This window comes from Vigna angularis, chromosome 5 (assembly GCF_016808095.1).
Source record: "Vigna angularis cultivar LongXiaoDou No.4 chromosome 5, ASM1680809v1, whole genome shotgun sequence".
In the NCBI taxonomy this organism is placed as follows: Eukaryota; Viridiplantae; Streptophyta; class Magnoliopsida; order Fabales; family Fabaceae; genus Vigna; species Vigna angularis.
The window spans coordinates 40496614-40515675 of NC_068974.1; the positions used below are offsets into that span (position 1 = coordinate 40496614).

Here is a 19062-nt window from a genome sequence, read left to right on the forward strand (position 1 = left end):
CTCGTGCAAACAACACCATTATAATCAAGATTCAAGAAACTAGCAGAGGACAAATATTATGCACATCAAATGAGATCACAATTCAAGGCAACTGATTACCACATAAGTAAAATTTATCTCGCTTGGTTGCCATCAAGGCAGCAAAACAGGGCTACCCAAAATAAAGATTGAAACCAAAGTCAAAGAGAGTGAGAACTTGGCAAGTACTGCACCACAAGTATTTTATCCTACCTGGTATAAAAACAGAAGTAGTCCATGGGCAAAATGAACCCATCTTGGAGGAGCTGAGTCCAAATGTGGAGAGTATATCTGAAAAATAAATAAATAAATTTATATACAATGTATCTAGGAATTCACTGTTTCAATACAACCGCTATATCAAAATTGCCTACCTTGACCATGTAAAGAACAGTTCCACAAAAGAAAGTATCAATAATGCATAAAAGTAACCAACAATCTTAAATATGCTTAATATGACTTTAATTTTGGAAGTAGGAAGAACAATGGACTCAAGTTCCACTTACATAACCAAGCAATGCAGACACTAATAAGAACATGAATCCCATAAGAGTTATCTGCAATCAAGAAATTTATAGATTTATTAGCACCAATTTAAATGCTTAAGAGAACCAACAGGTGACGCTACTATAAGAAAGGAGGCAAAGGTGTACCATGTTTGGGCTGCGAAGATTTGAAGAATGCCAATATATCATGATAAATAAAACAAAAAGGTATGAGTCAGAATATTCAAAAGTCAAAAGCTAAAATTAAAATAGCTACCTTTTTGCCAAAGAGTAAATGATATTCTTATCAATAACAGTGCATATGTACTATAGCCAGAAATTTCAAACATATATTTCAATCAGGAGGTGAACTGACTATGATATTATCCAGCTACAGTAACCCTAAAAAACTATTATTATAATAAATATTTATAAGAAAAGTTCCATTACTTTAATAAAAACACTCAATCTGCTCAAATGAAGTTCATAATCTGATTTATCCTTCTTGAATTAAAGAGATGTTTATATATAAACAGATAAACAAGTCAACATAAAACAATAACTTTGTTTCATTCAAATGATAAGAGTACTCACGGCATCCATAGGGGGAAAAAATTAACAAAGCGTGTCCAAAAGGGTTGCAGTACATATTTGGCCACGTAGGAATGATCTACTCCACTATACTTATATTTGTGCAAAGCTGCGACACCGTGAGACCCAATATAACCCATTTTCTCTCCGATATAAGCTTCAAGGATATACTAAGCCTTAGCACAACCTGCTAAACTTTGAAAAAGAACAATTAGACCAAATAAATATAGGAATCTGCAAGATGCCCATTTGAAAATTGACAAAAGATTGAATTTGAAGATACAAAAATCAACTTGAACAAATTTGAAAGGAAATCCCAAATGCAAAATGATTAACTGACAAGAAAAAGCCAGATTAATAAAAGTATTTTACACTGAAATAATAGATGTTCTAAGAGATGTCTAAATGAAAAACAAAATTTATCTAAGTAGGTCAAAGAAACAAACCCGTTAAATAAAATTATGAAAATGGAAAAATACGAAAAATACATGTAAAATTCCATCAAAGAAGAAAAATAAAAGCTAAAAATTAAACAGTACTTAGCAGCCGTATTTGAAACAAAGCGCTTAAACTATAATAAGTAATCATGTTAGAAACCAAGTTTCGTATTATTTATTCAGGCTAGCACATAAGGCATTCCTTAAGGGCACTTAGCAGTAACCAGCTTACAATTATGTAAAGTGAATATTGTAATAGTTGTTTTGACCACGAAGGTATGCTTCATTAGCTAATGTATTTTGAAAAATGAATACAAATATGGTCAGATATTTTTCTGTTAACTGTTTGTCTTCATTTCCTAGTCCATTATCTGATACAGCATGTACATTTTAACACTTCTTACTGTCTCACGTTACCTTATGTTTGGATAAAGTAATTAGAATATCTTATATTTCAATTTTATTATTTTGATAAAGTAATTGAATTTCTCTTTTAAGATAAAACTTCAAATCAACCAGCGCTGTACATCAAACAGTCAATATCGAAAACAATAAAGACAACTTATAAAATATAAATTACTGAATTGAAGGTTTCTGCCAGGCTTCATTAACATAGTACGCAAACAAATCAGAGCAAGAGTCCTTGTCTATGAAAAACGATTGGACACAAAAATATGGAACTGAAAGCTGAAAGAATACATTGCAAAGACAAATTAATACAAAATTGAGCTCACTGGTAGAAACATAATTGGACTCTTTCAGCTCAAAACCCTCTTTTCTTTCAAAGGCATAAACCTATTAACTTCAAAGAAAAAAATACCCACCAAAAGGAATACTCTCAAGAACGAATTTGCATGATGTAAACAAGCCACCCAACTTTCTCAAAAAAAAAAAAACAAAGTAAAATGTTCATAGTTACATCACAGCTATGGTCCTCAAACTCGTGAGTTAACTTGTTAACTCGTACAAGTTTACGTTTTCACTCATAGCTTTCGAGTTAACTCGTAGGCAAACTCGCTTTTAGTGTAAACTCGGTGATCTCGCTTAAACTGGCGAGTTTGGTACCGAGTTGGCGAGTTCGAAGTATATCCCCAAAACAGCAGCCACCATAATCGTTTGGTGTGAGAAACTGAAGAAAACTCACCAAATTTAGGATTTCACTTTTGCATCCGCTTGTGTGTTCGTTCTTAGCTTAATCACCGTGAGGTCGCGTCTCCTTGCTGCGTTTTTGTTCACTTGCCGCTCGACGCGCCGTCGTTAGGTCGTCGCTCGCCACCCCGCCGTTCGCTTGCCGCTCGATCGCGTCTCGCTTGTTGTGCTGCAGCGTTTAGGAAGGAAGGAAAGTGTCACTGTGTAGAGGAAGAGAGTTTTATTGTTTTGCATCTTTTAAGAAAGGAAGGTAATATGATTTTATATTATTTATAAATTATTCTTTCAATTGAATTATTGTTTCAACTTTCATGGAATCAAATATAAAAGTGGAAATATTTATTGGTTTGTGAGAAAGTTATTAAAGACACATTTCAGTATTTCTTTTTAATTTTCGAAAAGTTATATCCTCTTTTCATGATTCTAATTTTACCTTTTATTTTTATGCCATAGTTTGGGAAAGTTATATTCTAATGGGAAGGTACATTTTAATTCTATTGTTACTTTTTTTATTTTTAATTGCTTAAAATCTAAAACCTTTATGAGAATATTAAAAGTCCATCATATTTCCACCTAAGAGGGAATTATACTTAAGCTTAACTAATATCTCCAAAAAAACATATTTTAAAAATACCTTCATGAGAAACTAAAAAAAACACTCAAAATAAATAAGATAAAGTGCATTAAGAATTGTTTATTTTAAGGTGAAAAGGAAATACTATACAAATTTCTTAATAGGTAGAGTTAATATGTGTTAGATACATAAACATATTTAATTTAATTGAGTTAAAAATTTATATATGTTTATTTTTAAAATTTGAAAATTAAAATATATTAAAGTTTTGAATAAGAATGAATTATAATTTTGTGTCCCCGTTAAAAACTAAAATTATATTTAACTCTAAAATGAAAAGTTGCACGTGGTAATCATCATATACATATATTTTTTGCTTAGATTTTTGAAGGTTGCATTGAATTTTCTTAAAATTTTAAATTTATCGTTGTAACTATTACCATAACTGTTTTCTTTGTCTTTTTTACTTTAGTAATTTTTTCTTATGATAATTATGTTTTCACTAGTTTATAATAAAGGACTTGATACCTTCAGACATGTTAATGGGTATAAAGAAGTACTAAAAGGATAAAGTAAACATGCGGCCTAATAAAATCAAATCAGTAGGAAACATTCTCTAACAGACTTTCTCCATCAGAATTTTTCTGATAAATAATTTGAAAAGGGAAAACCATTATATGAAATCAAATACCACATAAAAGGATTCAGAGAATGCTCAGGCAGCCCTAAACGCAATTTCATCTCAAAGCAAAGGAACCATGAAATTCATCTTTACAACACGTGATCGTACAATTAATTTGGTAGCAAATATTGATAATGAAAATTACGTCGATTTATGAACTTTCCATGCCATGATCTCGAAAAATCAGATATCGCAAAGACCGTAATGGCGATGAGCTTGAAAATGTCCCTGATTCCCTTTTCATTTCAAAGTTATTCTCCACAGCATCCAATTCACAACGTGCAGTTGAATCTACAAAGCATCTTTCAGTAATTGGTGAAGTAATTAATACATGCCTACCCCAAAAATTCAAACCATTGACCATTAGATCAATGACTCTCTAATTGTGCAAATACTTTAGAGAAGACAAACAAAAAGTTAAATTTAACAGTCGTAACTTCATACCTGTCAAAATTGGAAGCGATCATTATACATGGATTATGCTGCAGCTACTTGTGTTGTACCATTTTCATTGATACCTTGCTCGATGCACTGAAAGAAATTTTAAGTCATTTCAGAAGTACAGGAATATAGGATCGATCTTATGATGCTAACAAAAGGCTTTAAGAAACATGTAAAAAATTATAAAACCTGTAATTGGGTAACTCCAATTTGTGATAGATATTACTAAGAAAAAATGCTATGCATTTTCAGTGGGGAATAGTAACTAAAGTCACTAGCTTTTTAGTCCGTACATGCTACCATCATCATACAAGAATGTATACAGGTTTTTTTACACCAAAATATGTTCACGAGACAAATGTAAAGGGATTAAGGAATAAAGTTGATTCAGGAGGATATGATCCTCTTTCTCCGGATTCCTTTTCTCTTTTCTAATAAACTTCTTCGTCAATCATAAACCGATATTGAGTATTATTGACTAGAGTATAAATATACTCCAAGATTAACCAAAATCCGAATGTCGCATCTGATAATTTTTTTTACCTGAAGAAGGTAACCATGCAACCAATCCAATGTTTGAGGAAATGTTGTTGCCGATACGTTGACCACAGTCAACCCCTGTAACATCAAATGGCAAGATTTTAAGAAAATAATCACAGATGATACAGATGTAAATTAAAGTTATGTAACTTAAAGAAAATGGCAGGATTAATGAATAAAATTTTGTATCTTCAGTTTCCCGTTCATTAGTTAAGACTTCATAAATGGAAACATTGGGAAAAGAACTACAGAGCAAGTAAATATAGAACAATTTGAATTGGAAAAATGGTAAGTGTCATGGTTATCATCAAATAAAACAACTGTCAATATACTGGAAAGAAGGATTTTCCACTTACATTTCCAGTAATGAATAATATCACAGTATACTTTTGAACATACCTGTGATGTGAACGAGCATAGATAATCCTGCATGGTTTTCAAGTTGGCCATAAGTTTCTCATTATCCTGTAAATGAACAACAAAATTCAGATTATTCTCAATCTACAAGAATCTACATGATATAGAAAGAAATCTTGGATCATAAACTGTTACTCAATGCCCTCAAATTTTATGCTTCTGTTGATAGCTCAGAATCCTTTTGTAAATAACCTAACACTTGTTCATTTACTTATTTCCAGTCATTCTCCTCTTGATAAACACACTGAAAGCTAGGATTCTTCAATTAATTGTTATAGATGCCTTTCTTAACAAAGTTTTCTACATGAATGAGAGGTTCTTTAACTCCTCTATATGATATGATCATTAGAAGTGGTTTGTCCACAATCACCGTACAGGCCTTTGTTGACTTGTTTTACAAGATCATTTCTTTGGCTTCATTACGCTTATATAATTTCTTACACACCTATCATTATAACAAAGTAGATTCCCTTGAAACTCAAAACACAGGAAATATATAGTATCCAAAAGTAAAATACCAAGAACAGGGAATGGGGTTTTAGGTGTAGAAGTTGCTATACCAGATCTGGACATTTGTCATAAAATGTTCTGCTGGAGATCCATTCCTCAAGTAATGCCTGAAAAAAAGGTAACACAAATATCTTCGAGTGATATGACGTTTTAAAGTATACGATGGAATTTTATAAAGAGTTGTGCACTTGACCTATGTAGTTTGCAAAAAATTCAACATACCCTTCTACTATTGGCACAAAACTAATCGCAACAATCACAACAACATTTTGGATCGCATTTATCGTTGTCTTTTTTGTGCCAATATTACAGTTGCAGTAAATCCATGCATCAACACCTAAAATAATATTATTATTATCATCATCATCATCATGATTTTTATTATTATTATTATTTTCATTTATTATGTTTAAGTCCCCATGCACTATATGAACATCCTAGAGAACACAATGGACCTGTAACCTTGGTTGGATAACCAAAATAAATCCCCAAAGTCCATGCAACAAGTGAAAATAAAAAAGCACTTGGTGTATAATTGCTACTTGCATAAAAGTAATGGAAAAATGGACAAAACCTTGTGATCAAATTCAGCCATCTTCAACACAATAGGCACAATTATTGGTTTGGGGCCTGATTTCTTCTTACTAATGGTAGTTTTGTCAGTCTCCAGTTCCCTAAGAGAAGCAACTGCGTGAAAAAGAAAATGTTCATCATCCATATTATGCCTTATCTCCTAGTAAGAAACTAATAATCAGTACTATAATATGGCAAATAAAAGAGACTAACCTTTTTGCCCAGGGATACTTACAGAAAGACCCATGGATGTTATAGAATTTGATACTGCTTCAATCTGATCAGCAGATACTCCTTCATTAGTCTCATCACTGCTACCCACATGTATATCTTTTAATTGTATGGTAGCATTATCATCCAAAGTCACAACGACTGGATTTATCTCTTTGTTTTCTGAATGTACACCAGAAGGTGACTTATTGTCATCGTCCACTAAATAAATGCTAGGATCCAAATGCATTCCCTGTCATAATGAAAATATAAATAAACAAATTGAACACACACCCAGACAAATATTTTAACCAAAAAAAAAAAAACGAATATCAAATTATTAAAAAATTAATTAATTGGACATTTATGTGAAACCAAAGTTACAACTGAAATTATCATTTAACTTTACAATATTTGATTTCCTCTTGGTATCTTCAAATGGTGATTTTTGTTTTTGTTGATAAAAGACAAAATAGTATTACTTGAGGTAACATTTGCCCCCCATTCACATACTATATTCTGACATTATCTTTAATTGATATGAAACTCGCATCCAACGCTATTATCGAGTGACCATTTTAATGATCTAGAATAGGTTTGACACCATCTTGTAAAGTGGGTTAGGCCTAACTTAATCTTGTAAACTTGGTTTGTAAGGTAAGGATTATTGGAATTGATCGTCAATAGATACGTGATTATCTACTCATGGTTAGTATTTTAGGAAGTACACTAATCAAATATGGATTGACCAATCTAAAAAAGTTGCAAGGATGTTAAACAGGGATGTACATGGAACCTGCCACTAAACACATGTCTATACATACCTCAATTATAATTGGTTTCCCATCTTTCATTGCCTTCTTCAGATCACCGGCCAAACCTAGAAACCAAATGCCAACTTAAAGCATGAAAGCAATCAAGTATAAAATATTTGTATCATTACTTGAAAACCATATTCAATTTATAACGACAGATATATCTAGCTAAAAACAACTAAGAAGACCTTTGCGAACAACCCTGCATTCTCTGCAAAACTCAGTTATTAACTCCTCTGGCGAACCAAATTCTCTAGCCCATACAGGATTTGATGCCAATGGTGCACTGCAAAAAAACATATTCAGATTTTGTATACGAGTATTAATTACTTCAGTCAGAGAACTGTCAAGCAAAGAAATGAAAATATTGTCAAGTAAGATTTCTCAATTTCTGTTGTGTTTGACTTGGTTAGTTGGCCCTTTATATCAAGAGACATGGGTCATGTTGAGCAATAATAAACATTATGTTGTGCATATCCAAGAACTTGATTTCAAAAGCAAATAATTTTAGGCCAAAAGTAGCCTTAGTATAATCCCTTATAAAAATACTTGAATAAGTAAGAGTTCAGACAAACAGAACTTTCAATCAAAGCAAAAATATTAGTCAAGTTAGGTAAAAATAAAGAAGTTGCAGACATACTCTGTTGATGTGCGCAACAATTCATACACCATATCTGTCTATCAAAGTCAACAAGAAAAATGTCAAAATTAATTGCATATAATCTTAAATAAGCACAGTAAAATATAGGGTCCCATTAGGTGCCAGTTAACAAGGAAAAAAGAGTCCAATCTGGTTAGCTAGATAAACTGAATTGGAGATACTTTCTTTAACTAGCACCAAACTGAAAGCCCTCATTTTTATATTAAACAAAGATGCAGTTATATTGGAGACATTCAAAGCCTACCTGTAATACATTTGGTAAGTTTAGCCTCTGTGCAAGCTGAGTGGCCATAGTAGACTTCCCAACACAAGCAGTTCCACAGACAAGGATTACTAATGGAACTCTTTGGTGGTGAAATCTGGATAAATGGGGAAAGCAGGAAATTGGAAAAGACAACTCAATATTACTATAAAACATAACCCCCTAAAGTAGTTTCTTTTTCTATCTCAAGAAAACATGAATATGAATTTTTTTCCAATTCCTCATTACAAAAGGCAAGAAATAAGTGCATGCACATAGACAAAATTTATGTATATATACATTTGTATAAATAGATGCTAATTTGATAATATTCAGCTATGATGCATGGATACTATATCTGATACGTCGATACATTTATTTTGAAAATAATAAGATACGATAGGTGATATATTAATATTGAAAAATGTACAAAATTTTTTAAAAACAATTAAAAAATGAGTTAATTTCTTCAAATAATGAGTCCGATAAAATATTGTCATTGTTGGGTAAAAGTCTGGCAAAAACTATACTGTTTTTTCAAACTCGTTGACTCACTTCTAGACTCTAAGAGTTTACATGATTTCACCATGTGTTTAGCCAAATTTACTCAGAAAGAGTTTGATAGCGAGTTGACTCATTTTTCCTATCTTAAAACATAAACTCATAAGGGCTAAGAGTTAACTTGAGAGTTTGACAACCTTCCTTGTATACACACTATACATATTACATATACAAAGATGAAGTGTCTATGCAAAAATATATACACCCACATGGAATTGACAACAAGACTGAATTCTGTTAGATATTGTTAGTCACATGTGTATTTTCTACACAAGGAGGAATTACTCCTATACCGAATTTCCACTATATTCAATAAATTCCAATCTAGCCATAATCTTTTACCAATGGAAAATTTGGTCCTTTTTAGAAAATAAGGACAAGACATTGACAACCACGTGTTTTGGAAGAACAACAATTGTTTCCAACAGAAAGAATGCATACTTACCTAGTCATCATCTTGTAGCGATTGATGTACTCATCTCCATATCCCCGCCGCTCCATAAGCTGCACACATAGAACCTTTTTAGTACGTATCTATATATTAAATGATTCTCAGTTTTTAAAATGTGAGGAATTTCAGCCATGGTTACTTCATCCCAACAAAAATATTCAACTTCCTCCTATTAAGAGACAGTACTAAGAAATTTCAGCTCCACTTGATTTCAAAATTCAAAACCATTTAACAAACAATTCCGATGATATTTGTATCTGGACAGACATGTCCAATGAATCAGTCGACAACATTTTTTTTATACAACTTTCCTGTATAAATAAATATCTAAAGTGAAAAGATCCAGGGAAATAGAAACCAGGTGTCATGAAAAATATGTACACCACTTTACTCTTCAAATAGTAATTGTCCTGTCCACAAAATTCTAATATTGACATGAGTTCAATTGAAACATGAAAACTGAAAGATGAAAGTTTATCAATACCTTAAATAGGTTAACCTCCAAATCAGATTGAGAGCTGCAGCAAAGAAACAGTGAATTGTTTTTCAAAAAAACTAATTCCATCAAAATTCAGGCGGAGAGAAAAAAAAAGGAACAAAAATATAAAAAAACAACAGCTGAAAAATGGGAAAGTAAGGGATACGAAACAGCATACACATCTAGAAGGCTGTTGTCTATGAGCAGCTTCTTCAGCTCGAGGGCAATTTTGATAGCTACATGGTTTGGAATCTGAAATAAATAAGCTAGTAATAAACTATTTGGCAAACTCAACTCCAATTCATAGAAATCAAAACAGAACATATCCAAACAATCCCTAAAGTAACTTAAACAAAAAGAAACATAAATAAATGAATGAATGAAAGAGAAACAGTGGTGATCGGATACCTTGGTAACCGTAAGCATCCTGCTGAGCAAAAATCTGGAGAGAACGTAGTAGTGATCCGCATTATCACCCAACCACACCTTGACCTAAATGTGAGCAAAATAAAGATTGAAATAAAGAAAGGAAGAGAAAGGAAAAGAGAGAAAGATGGTGAAATTGAGAGCGAGACCTTGACGAAATCGTATTTGGAGGAAGCGTTGCGGGTAGAGAATCTGGCGGAGGGAAAGGCAGGCCGTTGCTTATCGTCGACGTCTTCGCCACTCGCAGGTGAACCCACAACCACTTCCTTTTCTTTCTCCTTCTTCATCGATACACACTACAAAGATCGATATCAAGGTTTCGCTTCCAAAGCAATCAACTTTTTCTCCTGTCTTACACTTTCACAATCGAATCAAAATATTAAATTAAATTAACTATGTTTTTCTTTAATAATAAACATATTTATCTTAAAGGGACAAAAAATACTTATTTTTTTAAAAATTTAAGAAAAAAAAAACAGTAGTGTGATATCACAACAAAATCAAAATGTTTCATGATATTGCTCTAAGAATACTTTAAAACATTTCTAAATCAATATCTTAATTTTGTGGAGTTCTCTTTATCTTCAGCTGTTAACACCCTAGTCCCTGTCGTGCCACGTGTATTCATCAAAAGTGTTTTAATTTTAGTGTAGTTGAGATTAAATTGTTTTTGGACTAATGAACACATCTCATGTTAGCCTAACTAATTTAATACCTCCATTTGAATTAAAAGATTAATTAAATACAAATTATTGATAATGATATTTATGTATATATATTCAAATAATTTTTAAAAAAATATTTGTATAATACTAGATTTAATATCTATTTTTATCTCTAGATTTTTTAGTTATGTTCAAATTCTTGACTAGTCTCATGTTTTATAAAACTAGTTCAACTTAGTCGCTTTTATTACTAGTATTAAAAAAGTTGTTCAGAATTGTGTCCAAGTTCAGATCAATTAACGTGACAATTTTTTAAATGAAACTAATTTGCGTTTTTTAAATCGTAAGCAAAAATATCAACTTAAACCATTTTTATAAAATACGAGATCACAACAACTAAAAAATAAGAAGAATACTTTGAACTCAACTAATAAAAACTAGGAAAACAAAATTGGTATTAAGCCATCCTGCCAAAAGCCAATTGATCGAATTGATGGTTTCATTTGTTATCGTGGGCTGGGTTCACTGTGCTTGCAAGAAACTAATGGGTATGAACAATTTCTATCCAGTACATAATTTTTAACACTAAAAGTCGAAAAATTCTGTATTAATTTCTCTACTAAGATTTATGAGTTATTTTTTAAGAAAAAAAGAACAACAGCATTTGTCTGTGCATTATGATGTAATGAATTGTACTTGGACCAGCTGGGCTGTGCAGAAAATCGTATGAAGAAATAAAGACCTCCAAACTAAACTACATTCATTAACAGCTTTAACTGTTCCACGACATTGACATATTAACAATCCTAAGAAAAATGTTTAACGGGATTTAGTGCCAAGGCCCACAGATAACGGTACCATGGTCAAAGAGAAAGAAAAAACGTTATTAATTATTATTACTACATTACACCCTTTCTTCCTTGGAATGGTGGAAAACAACAAAGAAAGGAACAAATTTGCCCTGTCAACATCTAAGTTAACCGTTATAAAAGTGAATACACATAATTTGGTACAATTTTCACTAGTGTTAGTGAAAATAATATGATTCTAATATAATGACCTAGATTCAAGATTCAGTTATCGTGCCCTTTTGAAAAATTTACCACCTTTTTTTGCCATGGTTATCCCTGTAACACTGGATTGAAGAAGTGATTTGGTATCAGGGCTCCATCTCAACTCCTTGAGACTGGTAAACAGGGTTGCCAGCGCAGTAGAGATCTCACACTCCTTTATATTCTTACATGACACTACTCTAAGGCTCTGAAGCTCCTTCCATGAATGAATTACATGCTCCAAACCTTCTGTCGTTAGTAATGAGCATCCTTCCAAGTAAAACAACTTTACCCGCCTGAAAACAAAACAACTATCAGTTCATACGTAAATCCCAAGCAATAACAACAGCAAAGCAATATGTAGGAAAACAGAACTGTGATTTCAAATAAGTTATAGGTTCAGTTTCTATTAGTTTCAAAATGAGTTTTCATATATGTTAGTAAAAATCCAGAATTGAAGGAGTGGAAAGAACATTCCACGATGACACAGCAGAACAGAACCACTCCAATAACATTGAATCCAAAAGTCATTTGCATGTCACAAAACCAAGATGCCCTGTTTGAAACACATGAGAGTTCAAATCCAATATGCATTGTATGCGAAAACAGGAGAAGGAAGAATTACAAATTACATGTACATCTCCAACTCATTTTCATCTCTGGTAAGTTATATGTAGAAGAGAAGATGTCCATTACCTGCACATCATTGCAAAAGAGAAGATGCTATTATCCAATCCCCAACAGTCCTGAAGAACAATCTCCCTGACAGCCCTGCACACAGAAAACAGAGCCGAAACGCCCTTCTTATCCCGAAGCTGACATTTCTGCAAATGCAACCTTTCAAGAGCAGAGCAAGAACCCAAATACTCCTCCATTCCAGGATTGGGATCAATCCTCTTACAAGACTGAAACCTCAAAGTCTTTAAATTCTCACAAAACGGGATGGCAGCAAGCCATCCATCATCCATCTTATGATCAGAAAACGTCAACTCCTCCAACATTAAACAACACTTCCCAATGGCCTTAATCCCATCAAAACTTCCTTCGCACCCACCAAGCTCCAACCTCACCAGCCTCTTGCACCCTTGCGCCAGAATTGTCAACCCGATATCAGAAACCACCGAACTGTAGAGCCCATCAACATGCCCAACGAGCTTCAGAATCTGAAGATTCGCACAGGCCGCAATCCCGCGCAGAACGTTGTCGCTGCAGCACTGCAGTTCGAGTTCCTGCAGAGTGGGACACTCCTCCGCGACGCTCAGCAGCCCCATCTGGCTAGCGCCGATGACGTGGAGGCGGCGCAAGTTTGGACAGCCGGCGGCGAGGGTGGCGAGTCCGTTGTCGATGACTTCGACGGGTAGCATGTTTTCCTCACAGAAGCACCAATTGGGGGCGAGGTCAGAATGAAGGTGCACGGAGAGGACGCGGTGGCTGAGGAGAATGGCGGAATTGCGAGGTGAAATGAAGGCGGCGGAGAGCAAGTCGACGTGGTTGAGATTGGGGAAGCGGTGGATGAGCCTGCCGGAGAGGAGGAAGTTCCAGTCGGAGATTATGAGGGAGCGGAGAAGACGGCCTTGGAGATTGAGCCAGCGCTTGCAGACAAGAGAATTGGAGTTTCGCTGAGCGGGTGAGTCGGAGACGAGTGCGAGGATTTTGAGGAGAATCTGGTCGGAGAGCAGAAGGGTTCTGTCGGCGATGGCGACGGCGGGGAAAGGAGAGAGAGTGGCGTTGGCTTTGGCTGCGCGGCGAGGAGAGAGAGAGCGAAGCTTCATTGCCATGACCATTTGGTTTATGGGTTTGGATTTGGTCCATAAGTCTGACCAACGCTTCTTCAATGGCGGAGTGGGAGTTGTAGGGTTTGGGTTCTGATTCTCCGACCGAAACGACATCGTTCTGGGTTGATCACAACGGTAACGGAGATGTTGTGGTTGCGTGAATATGAAAGAAGGAATGAAAATGTGTAAAGTGAAGAGAAGAGTGCTACTTTTTGTCTTCTTCTAACGGCATTTAAAATTGGGATTCAATTGAATGGGTCACAGAATAAGGCCTTCTTCAGTTTACAATTAACTGTTACTTCTTCAACATTAACCACATCTTACACTCTTTGTTACATTTCAGCTTCTTGTTTTTATTAACCGTGCTATTTTTAATAATAATAAAACAAATTATTTATTTTTTATTGATTTAATGTCAAAGATTAAGAAAATGTACATCTAACTTCAAGATCAAAATTTTATGATAAGCTTAAATAAAAACGTCGAGTAATACCTAACACTTTAAACTAACCAATAACATTTTTTGCAGAAATTAATCAGTGATGAAGATATAGATATTTCGTATAAAAAATAAAATTATGGAAGAAACATATGCATGAAAGCTGCAAAATATTTAGGTTATTAAAATTGCTAGTAAAATCTATAGAATTTATTGTTTTAAACATCATATTATGAATCTGATTGACTCCCTCGCTCAACAATATGAATTTTACTATACGTTTTCTAATAAAAAACATTTATATGCAATTTTATATATGATTTATATATACTTAATATAAAAGCATTTTAACTGTTTTCATATCGGTTCAATAAGTGATGCATTGATTCAATGATTTAACCACATCATTAAGTGGTCCTAGCTTCAAATCACTGACTAAATCCTTATCTAAAGTTTTCATTTTGGAAGCTAATAATATCGCTTAAATAGTTCTTCAAAATTATAAAATAAATTATTTTTTACAAAAAACTTGTCTCGAACTGTATTATTGTGTTTACTTGCTTTCATGAATTCTAAACAGTCTATTGTTGTTTAAGTACACAAGAGTTTCACATTTGAAATGCAAATTTACAAGTGTTATTTATCCACCAATCAAAGCGAGGCACTTACCTGGAATAATACACTTTTGAGCAAGAATTCAGACCTAATCTTATCTATTTATTTACATCACATAAAGAAAATATTTAACTGAAAATGTATAGATCTTGGTTAAACTTGCCCCTCAAACATCATAAATAAATTTAAAGCAGATAATTATCAGATATTGAACATGATTAAACACAAAAAAACACAGTTTCATGGGTTTCCAGCTGCCATGAATAAACAAAAGGTCAAGAACGAGGAGCAGCCATCTGCATCTTTTTTATCCTGTCACCAGCCCTCACCATGCTGCACATTAGACAATAATAATAGTCAAGATTGGGAATCTGGACTGTTCATCTATTTTACACAAATTCCAGATATTTTACGGTTTACAGTCATCAGTAAAAGTTTTTTTTCTTTACATATTTTTTTTTTGGTTATACTTGTGAGCTCATAAAACCTATATTTATACATTAGTATAGTGCAGTTCTTGCAAGCTCATTGTTGAAATAATAATCTAGGTCCATGGTTGAAACAAATACCTAGTATCATGCGGAGTGATGAAAATCCACTGTGATCCATGTGCCTCTGCAAAATCAACTAGAGTGTCCAAGCTGATTTTTCGGCTTACTGCATCCTGAAGATTAAATACAAATTCAACCTTTGGAAACTTAAACAGATTTCTATGTTTTATACAAAACAAAGTCTAAAGCATATTTATCAATCAGGTATGGTAGCTAACCTCAAACACTATAGCAGTATAGTGCATAGCTTATATATTTAAATGCTAAATACGATCTTTGTATAGCTTAACTGCTCATAGATTAAAAAAAATAATACTAAAAAACCTGTGTTCCTCGACAACAATAAAAAGTTCAAAGTTTTGGTACTAAGGAGGCATACAAGTAAATAGAAACAAAGAATGCCGTGAATAATATAAGACATGGAGGAAAAACAAAGAGGAGTCAATGGGTTTGGATTTTTAGTAGACCGATGCCCAAAAGCATTACAATAAACAGAGAACATCGACTAAGAAAAGAACAATGAGAACGGGTCACAGGGTCATGCTCTAGTCGCAAGGTGAGAAGGGACAAATGAGACATGATAGTAGTGAACTTTGAAAGGATTTACAAGATGCCTACTTTTACCCACAGCCACCTTCCATAAAGTACCCTTACAATGAAAATATTATAGGCCATTCTCAGGACTTTGGACATCATCGGCATAGCAGTGCTATATTACAAAACAGATGCAAATTGTCAAACAACTACATATATCTAAAGATGGACAAGTAAGCAACAAAAATATAGCACTATTATTTAAACTATATGAAGGTAAAAAGTAATTATCCTAGATCAGTAGCAACAAACAATTATACCATGAAGACATCAAATTCATCCATTGCTCTAAAAGGGGCCTCTGTCATTTCATGAAGCGCCAACGCAAAGCACAATGTTGAAAAAGAACGCTCCCCACCTAATTATAAAAAAATGTACACATAAATATACACATACAACATTTAAGTAAAATAAAATGACATGTTTAATAAATTTCCCAACAGTTATATAAAAAATCAATAGTGGAATGGAAGACTAATATGTACAAGAACAAACCTATGCATATCTGTAAACAGATAACTTCTTTTTAATCAAAGAAATAATGCTATTGCATCAACCAGGTTAGCACCATAACTTGTACCAATAATGTAAACAGATAATTTATTTACATTACATTGGTTAAAATAAGACTAAAGTAGTGAATATAAGTGGGAAATTCTCACCTCACAAGGTAATTTTATAAGGTTGAATAAGACTCAAAGTCTTAAGAAAAGTCTGTCTTGAATCTGTTATTGGGTCACCTATCATTTTATACAAACACTAAACCCAATAGTGTTGGCTGTGAGGACGTATAGGGAATAAACTCAAGTCAAAGCTTGACAAGAGCTAAAGCTAAAGAAGTGCTCGGAAGTGAGGGCAAACCTCAATTTTTTAGAGTTAAGCCCAAAACCAAATGCAAAGACTATAATTTCCCCTTGGCATAAAAGATATAAAATTATGCAATCTATTAGAAGATATTAGGGTAACAAGTTTTACTAATAGTGAACAAGTAGTATTAGCAATGAATCAAATCCATATAAACACACGAATTCGGTAATGGTAATAGTATTTGATAGAAACATCTTAATATCTATTTTGTTGTTACACTTCATTCTTTCTTTTCCCTTTTCTTGGGCTAAACCCTAAAGTTTCAACATCAATACATAGCTGGTTCCCTCGTTCATCTCCTTTGAAATTATGACAAAAAATGAAACAATATATTTTATCCCTCAATATTAAGTGGTTCTAATTGATCCAGTGAAACTAAATTCATTAAGTGGAAAGAATTTAAATTATAAATGTCAATAATAACAACTTCAAAAAGTGTGTATATCATCTATTCGGTGGCAATTAAGTTGATTTTTATCTTTTTCTATTGAAAAAGAATTAAAAAGATAATAATTAAGGTCATTCAATTATTACAATTGTTTATTTATATCCCAAAGACACAATCATTCTTGCAAACAATACTTTTTGACACACATATACTTGTTGGAAGTCTCACCTCGACTAGAGATAAGGCCAAATTATAATATATAAGTGGAGTGCAAACCTCACATTATAAGTCAGTTTTGTGGGGTTGAGTTAGGCTTAAAACCACTTTCTAATATGGTCTCAGAGCCAGGTTGGAGCCTATCCTAGCAAGATCTATGTGGACATTTTGTCCCATCCGTTGTCAGGCCACTACCGAACCACCCATTAATTCTACTCTCATGCTCAAAATATCTATACCTCGCCGGTTTTGTGGGGTTGAGTTAGGCTTAAAATCACTTTCTAATAATACTTTATTATGCCATTTGTTCTAAACTCAATATATATTTTTATATTAAATCATTATAGACAACAATATTTAAAAGCAATTTATATTATTACAAACAAATTTATCATAATTTTTTTTTTATTTTTCACTATTTTAATTCTTGTTTTCATTATTCTAAATAAATGTTCTTTTATTTTGTATATATAATATATTCTGATAAATATTTTATAAATTTTTATTTCAATAAACCTTTTCGTCACATGGGTCAAAATACTACTATATATATATATATATATATATATATATATATATATATATATATATATATATATATATATATATATATATATATATATATATATTTCATCCTATGATGACACAGCATACTCATCACTATCCTATATCGAACCTGAAAGCCCCCTAGTATCTCGAACAGCTCTGTTTGATGCATCTTGTGGCATTTGTACCTATTAATAACAAAAAAAAAGAAATAAATTAAAATAAACAAAGGAAACAAATTTAGCTCACGTGCACTGAAGTCCAAGAAACACATTTCACCAGGTACAAACTAAAGGTTGACATGACACAAATTAATATTTGTTTACCTCACAGAAAAATTAATAACTTAAAAAATATTGCTTAATTGAAAACGGAGGGTAAAGGATACTGCAAAGAAATATATATCACTATGAAAGTAATTTTACCTCAATCATTAAGGTTTTCTGTTCATAATTAACTTTGATAAGTCCACTAATCCCCTTCTTTCTCAAATGGTCATTAAATCTGTGGATGATTTAACGAAGTCAAGGTTAAAAGGGAAAAAACAAATACTTGTGACAATGGATCACCGTAACAACAAAGATAATATATGGTGAAAGGCATACTTCCAAGAAAGTTGGTGCTTCAGATATGTTGCATTTCTTTGAAACTTTCTCGTACGTAACTCCAAGGCTCTCCGGCAAGCCTGCAACAATATACAAAAGTTAACTCCCTAAAAAGCATTAAACAAGAACGTCACCTCATAAATTGTCTGCATCAAATGAAGAATGAACAAGTAAAAGAATTCTGATCACACTTGTAAAAGGAGATTAAAAAACTAAAAGCTATTTTCTGATAATAAGAAGGTGGACTAAAAGTATACAACTATATAGGGACACTAATTTATATTATTTAGATGCTATAATCTTGCTGTCATAAGTGCAGTTAGAAAAAAAAGAAGGAAAATAATATATCATGATTGCAGTTAAAAAACAAAGGAATGACAACTTAAGTCCCAATTCACGTTCACTCTCCCTCAAAAATATTAATTTTTATATCATAGCATAGAAGCCAAGGTGTAGAAGAAAGATAAAACTACGTAGAATATTAATACA

The 19062-nt window shown here is 32.9% G+C and overlaps 4 protein-coding genes across 11 annotated transcripts in view; all 4 read right to left on the bottom strand.

The window, feature by feature from the left end:
* Positions 1–19062, bottom strand: part of LOC108340791 (choline/ethanolaminephosphotransferase 1) — a 34790-nt gene that overhangs the window by 8506 nt on the left and 7222 nt on the right. The window contains exons 1-5 of one of the 6 annotated variants that reach the window (XM_052877727.1): positions 2676–2926; positions 1098–1284; positions 672–681; positions 525–575; positions 232–309 (exon numbers count right to left, since the gene is read on the bottom strand). In XM_052877727.1, the coding sequence (XP_052733687.1) occupies positions 232–309; positions 525–575; positions 672–681; positions 1098–1234 (276 nt within the window). In that variant the 5' untranslated portion in view covers positions 1235–1284; positions 2676–2926. Of the gene's footprint in view, positions 1–231; positions 310–524; positions 577–671; positions 682–1097; positions 1290–2675; positions 2927–19062 lie in introns of those variants that run through there. The other 5 variants (XM_017578373.2, XM_017578371.2, XM_017578372.2 and 2 more) reach the window with 5 other exon arrangements.
* Positions 3958–10725, bottom strand: LOC108338949 (uncharacterized). 3 transcript variants are annotated; one of them, XM_017576035.2, is made up of 16 exons: positions 10410–10725; positions 10243–10326; positions 10013–10086; positions 9841–9874; positions 9351–9409; positions 8348–8462; positions 8083–8120; positions 7631–7728; positions 7452–7507; positions 6631–6880; positions 6419–6531; positions 5895–5951; positions 5317–5382; positions 4921–4995; positions 4381–4467; positions 3958–4238 (listed from the first exon to the last, which is right to left on the bottom strand). In XM_017576035.2, the coding sequence occupies exons 1-15, from the start codon at positions 10545–10547 to the stop codon at positions 4414–4416; spliced, it is 1311 nt and encodes a 436-aa protein (XP_017431524.1). In that variant the 5' UTR covers positions 10548–10725; the 3' UTR covers positions 3958–4238; positions 4381–4413. The 3 variants fall into 3 exon arrangements, with proteins under 3 accessions (XP_017431524.1, XP_017431525.1, XP_017431523.1); XM_017576036.2 differs by having other exon boundaries at positions 3958–4271; XM_017576034.2 differs by having other exon boundaries at positions 3958–4227; positions 10410–10723.
* LOC108339676 (F-box protein At5g07670) lies at positions 11881–13989 on the bottom strand. Its single transcript, XM_017576863.2, has 2 exons — positions 12674–13989; positions 11881–12273 (listed from the first exon to the last, which is right to left on the bottom strand). The coding sequence occupies exons 1-2, from the start codon at positions 13864–13866 to the stop codon at positions 12003–12005; spliced, it is 1464 nt and encodes a 487-aa protein (XP_017432352.1). The 5' UTR covers positions 13867–13989; the 3' UTR covers positions 11881–12002.
* LOC108340706 (structural maintenance of chromosomes protein 6B) overlaps positions 14776–19062 on the bottom strand; it is a 29175-nt gene continuing 24888 nt past the window's right edge. Inside the window, exons 23-28 of the mRNA XM_052877725.1 lie at positions 18574–18653; positions 18394–18472; positions 18099–18156; positions 16212–16309; positions 15376–15470; positions 14776–15139 (exon numbers count right to left, since the gene is read on the bottom strand). Coding sequence (XP_052733685.1) covers positions 15082–15139; positions 15376–15470; positions 16212–16309; positions 18099–18156; positions 18394–18472; positions 18574–18653 — 468 coding nt within the window. The 3' untranslated portion in view covers positions 14776–15081. The remainder of the gene's footprint in view (positions 15140–15375; positions 15471–16211; positions 16310–18098; positions 18157–18393; positions 18473–18573; positions 18654–19062) is intronic.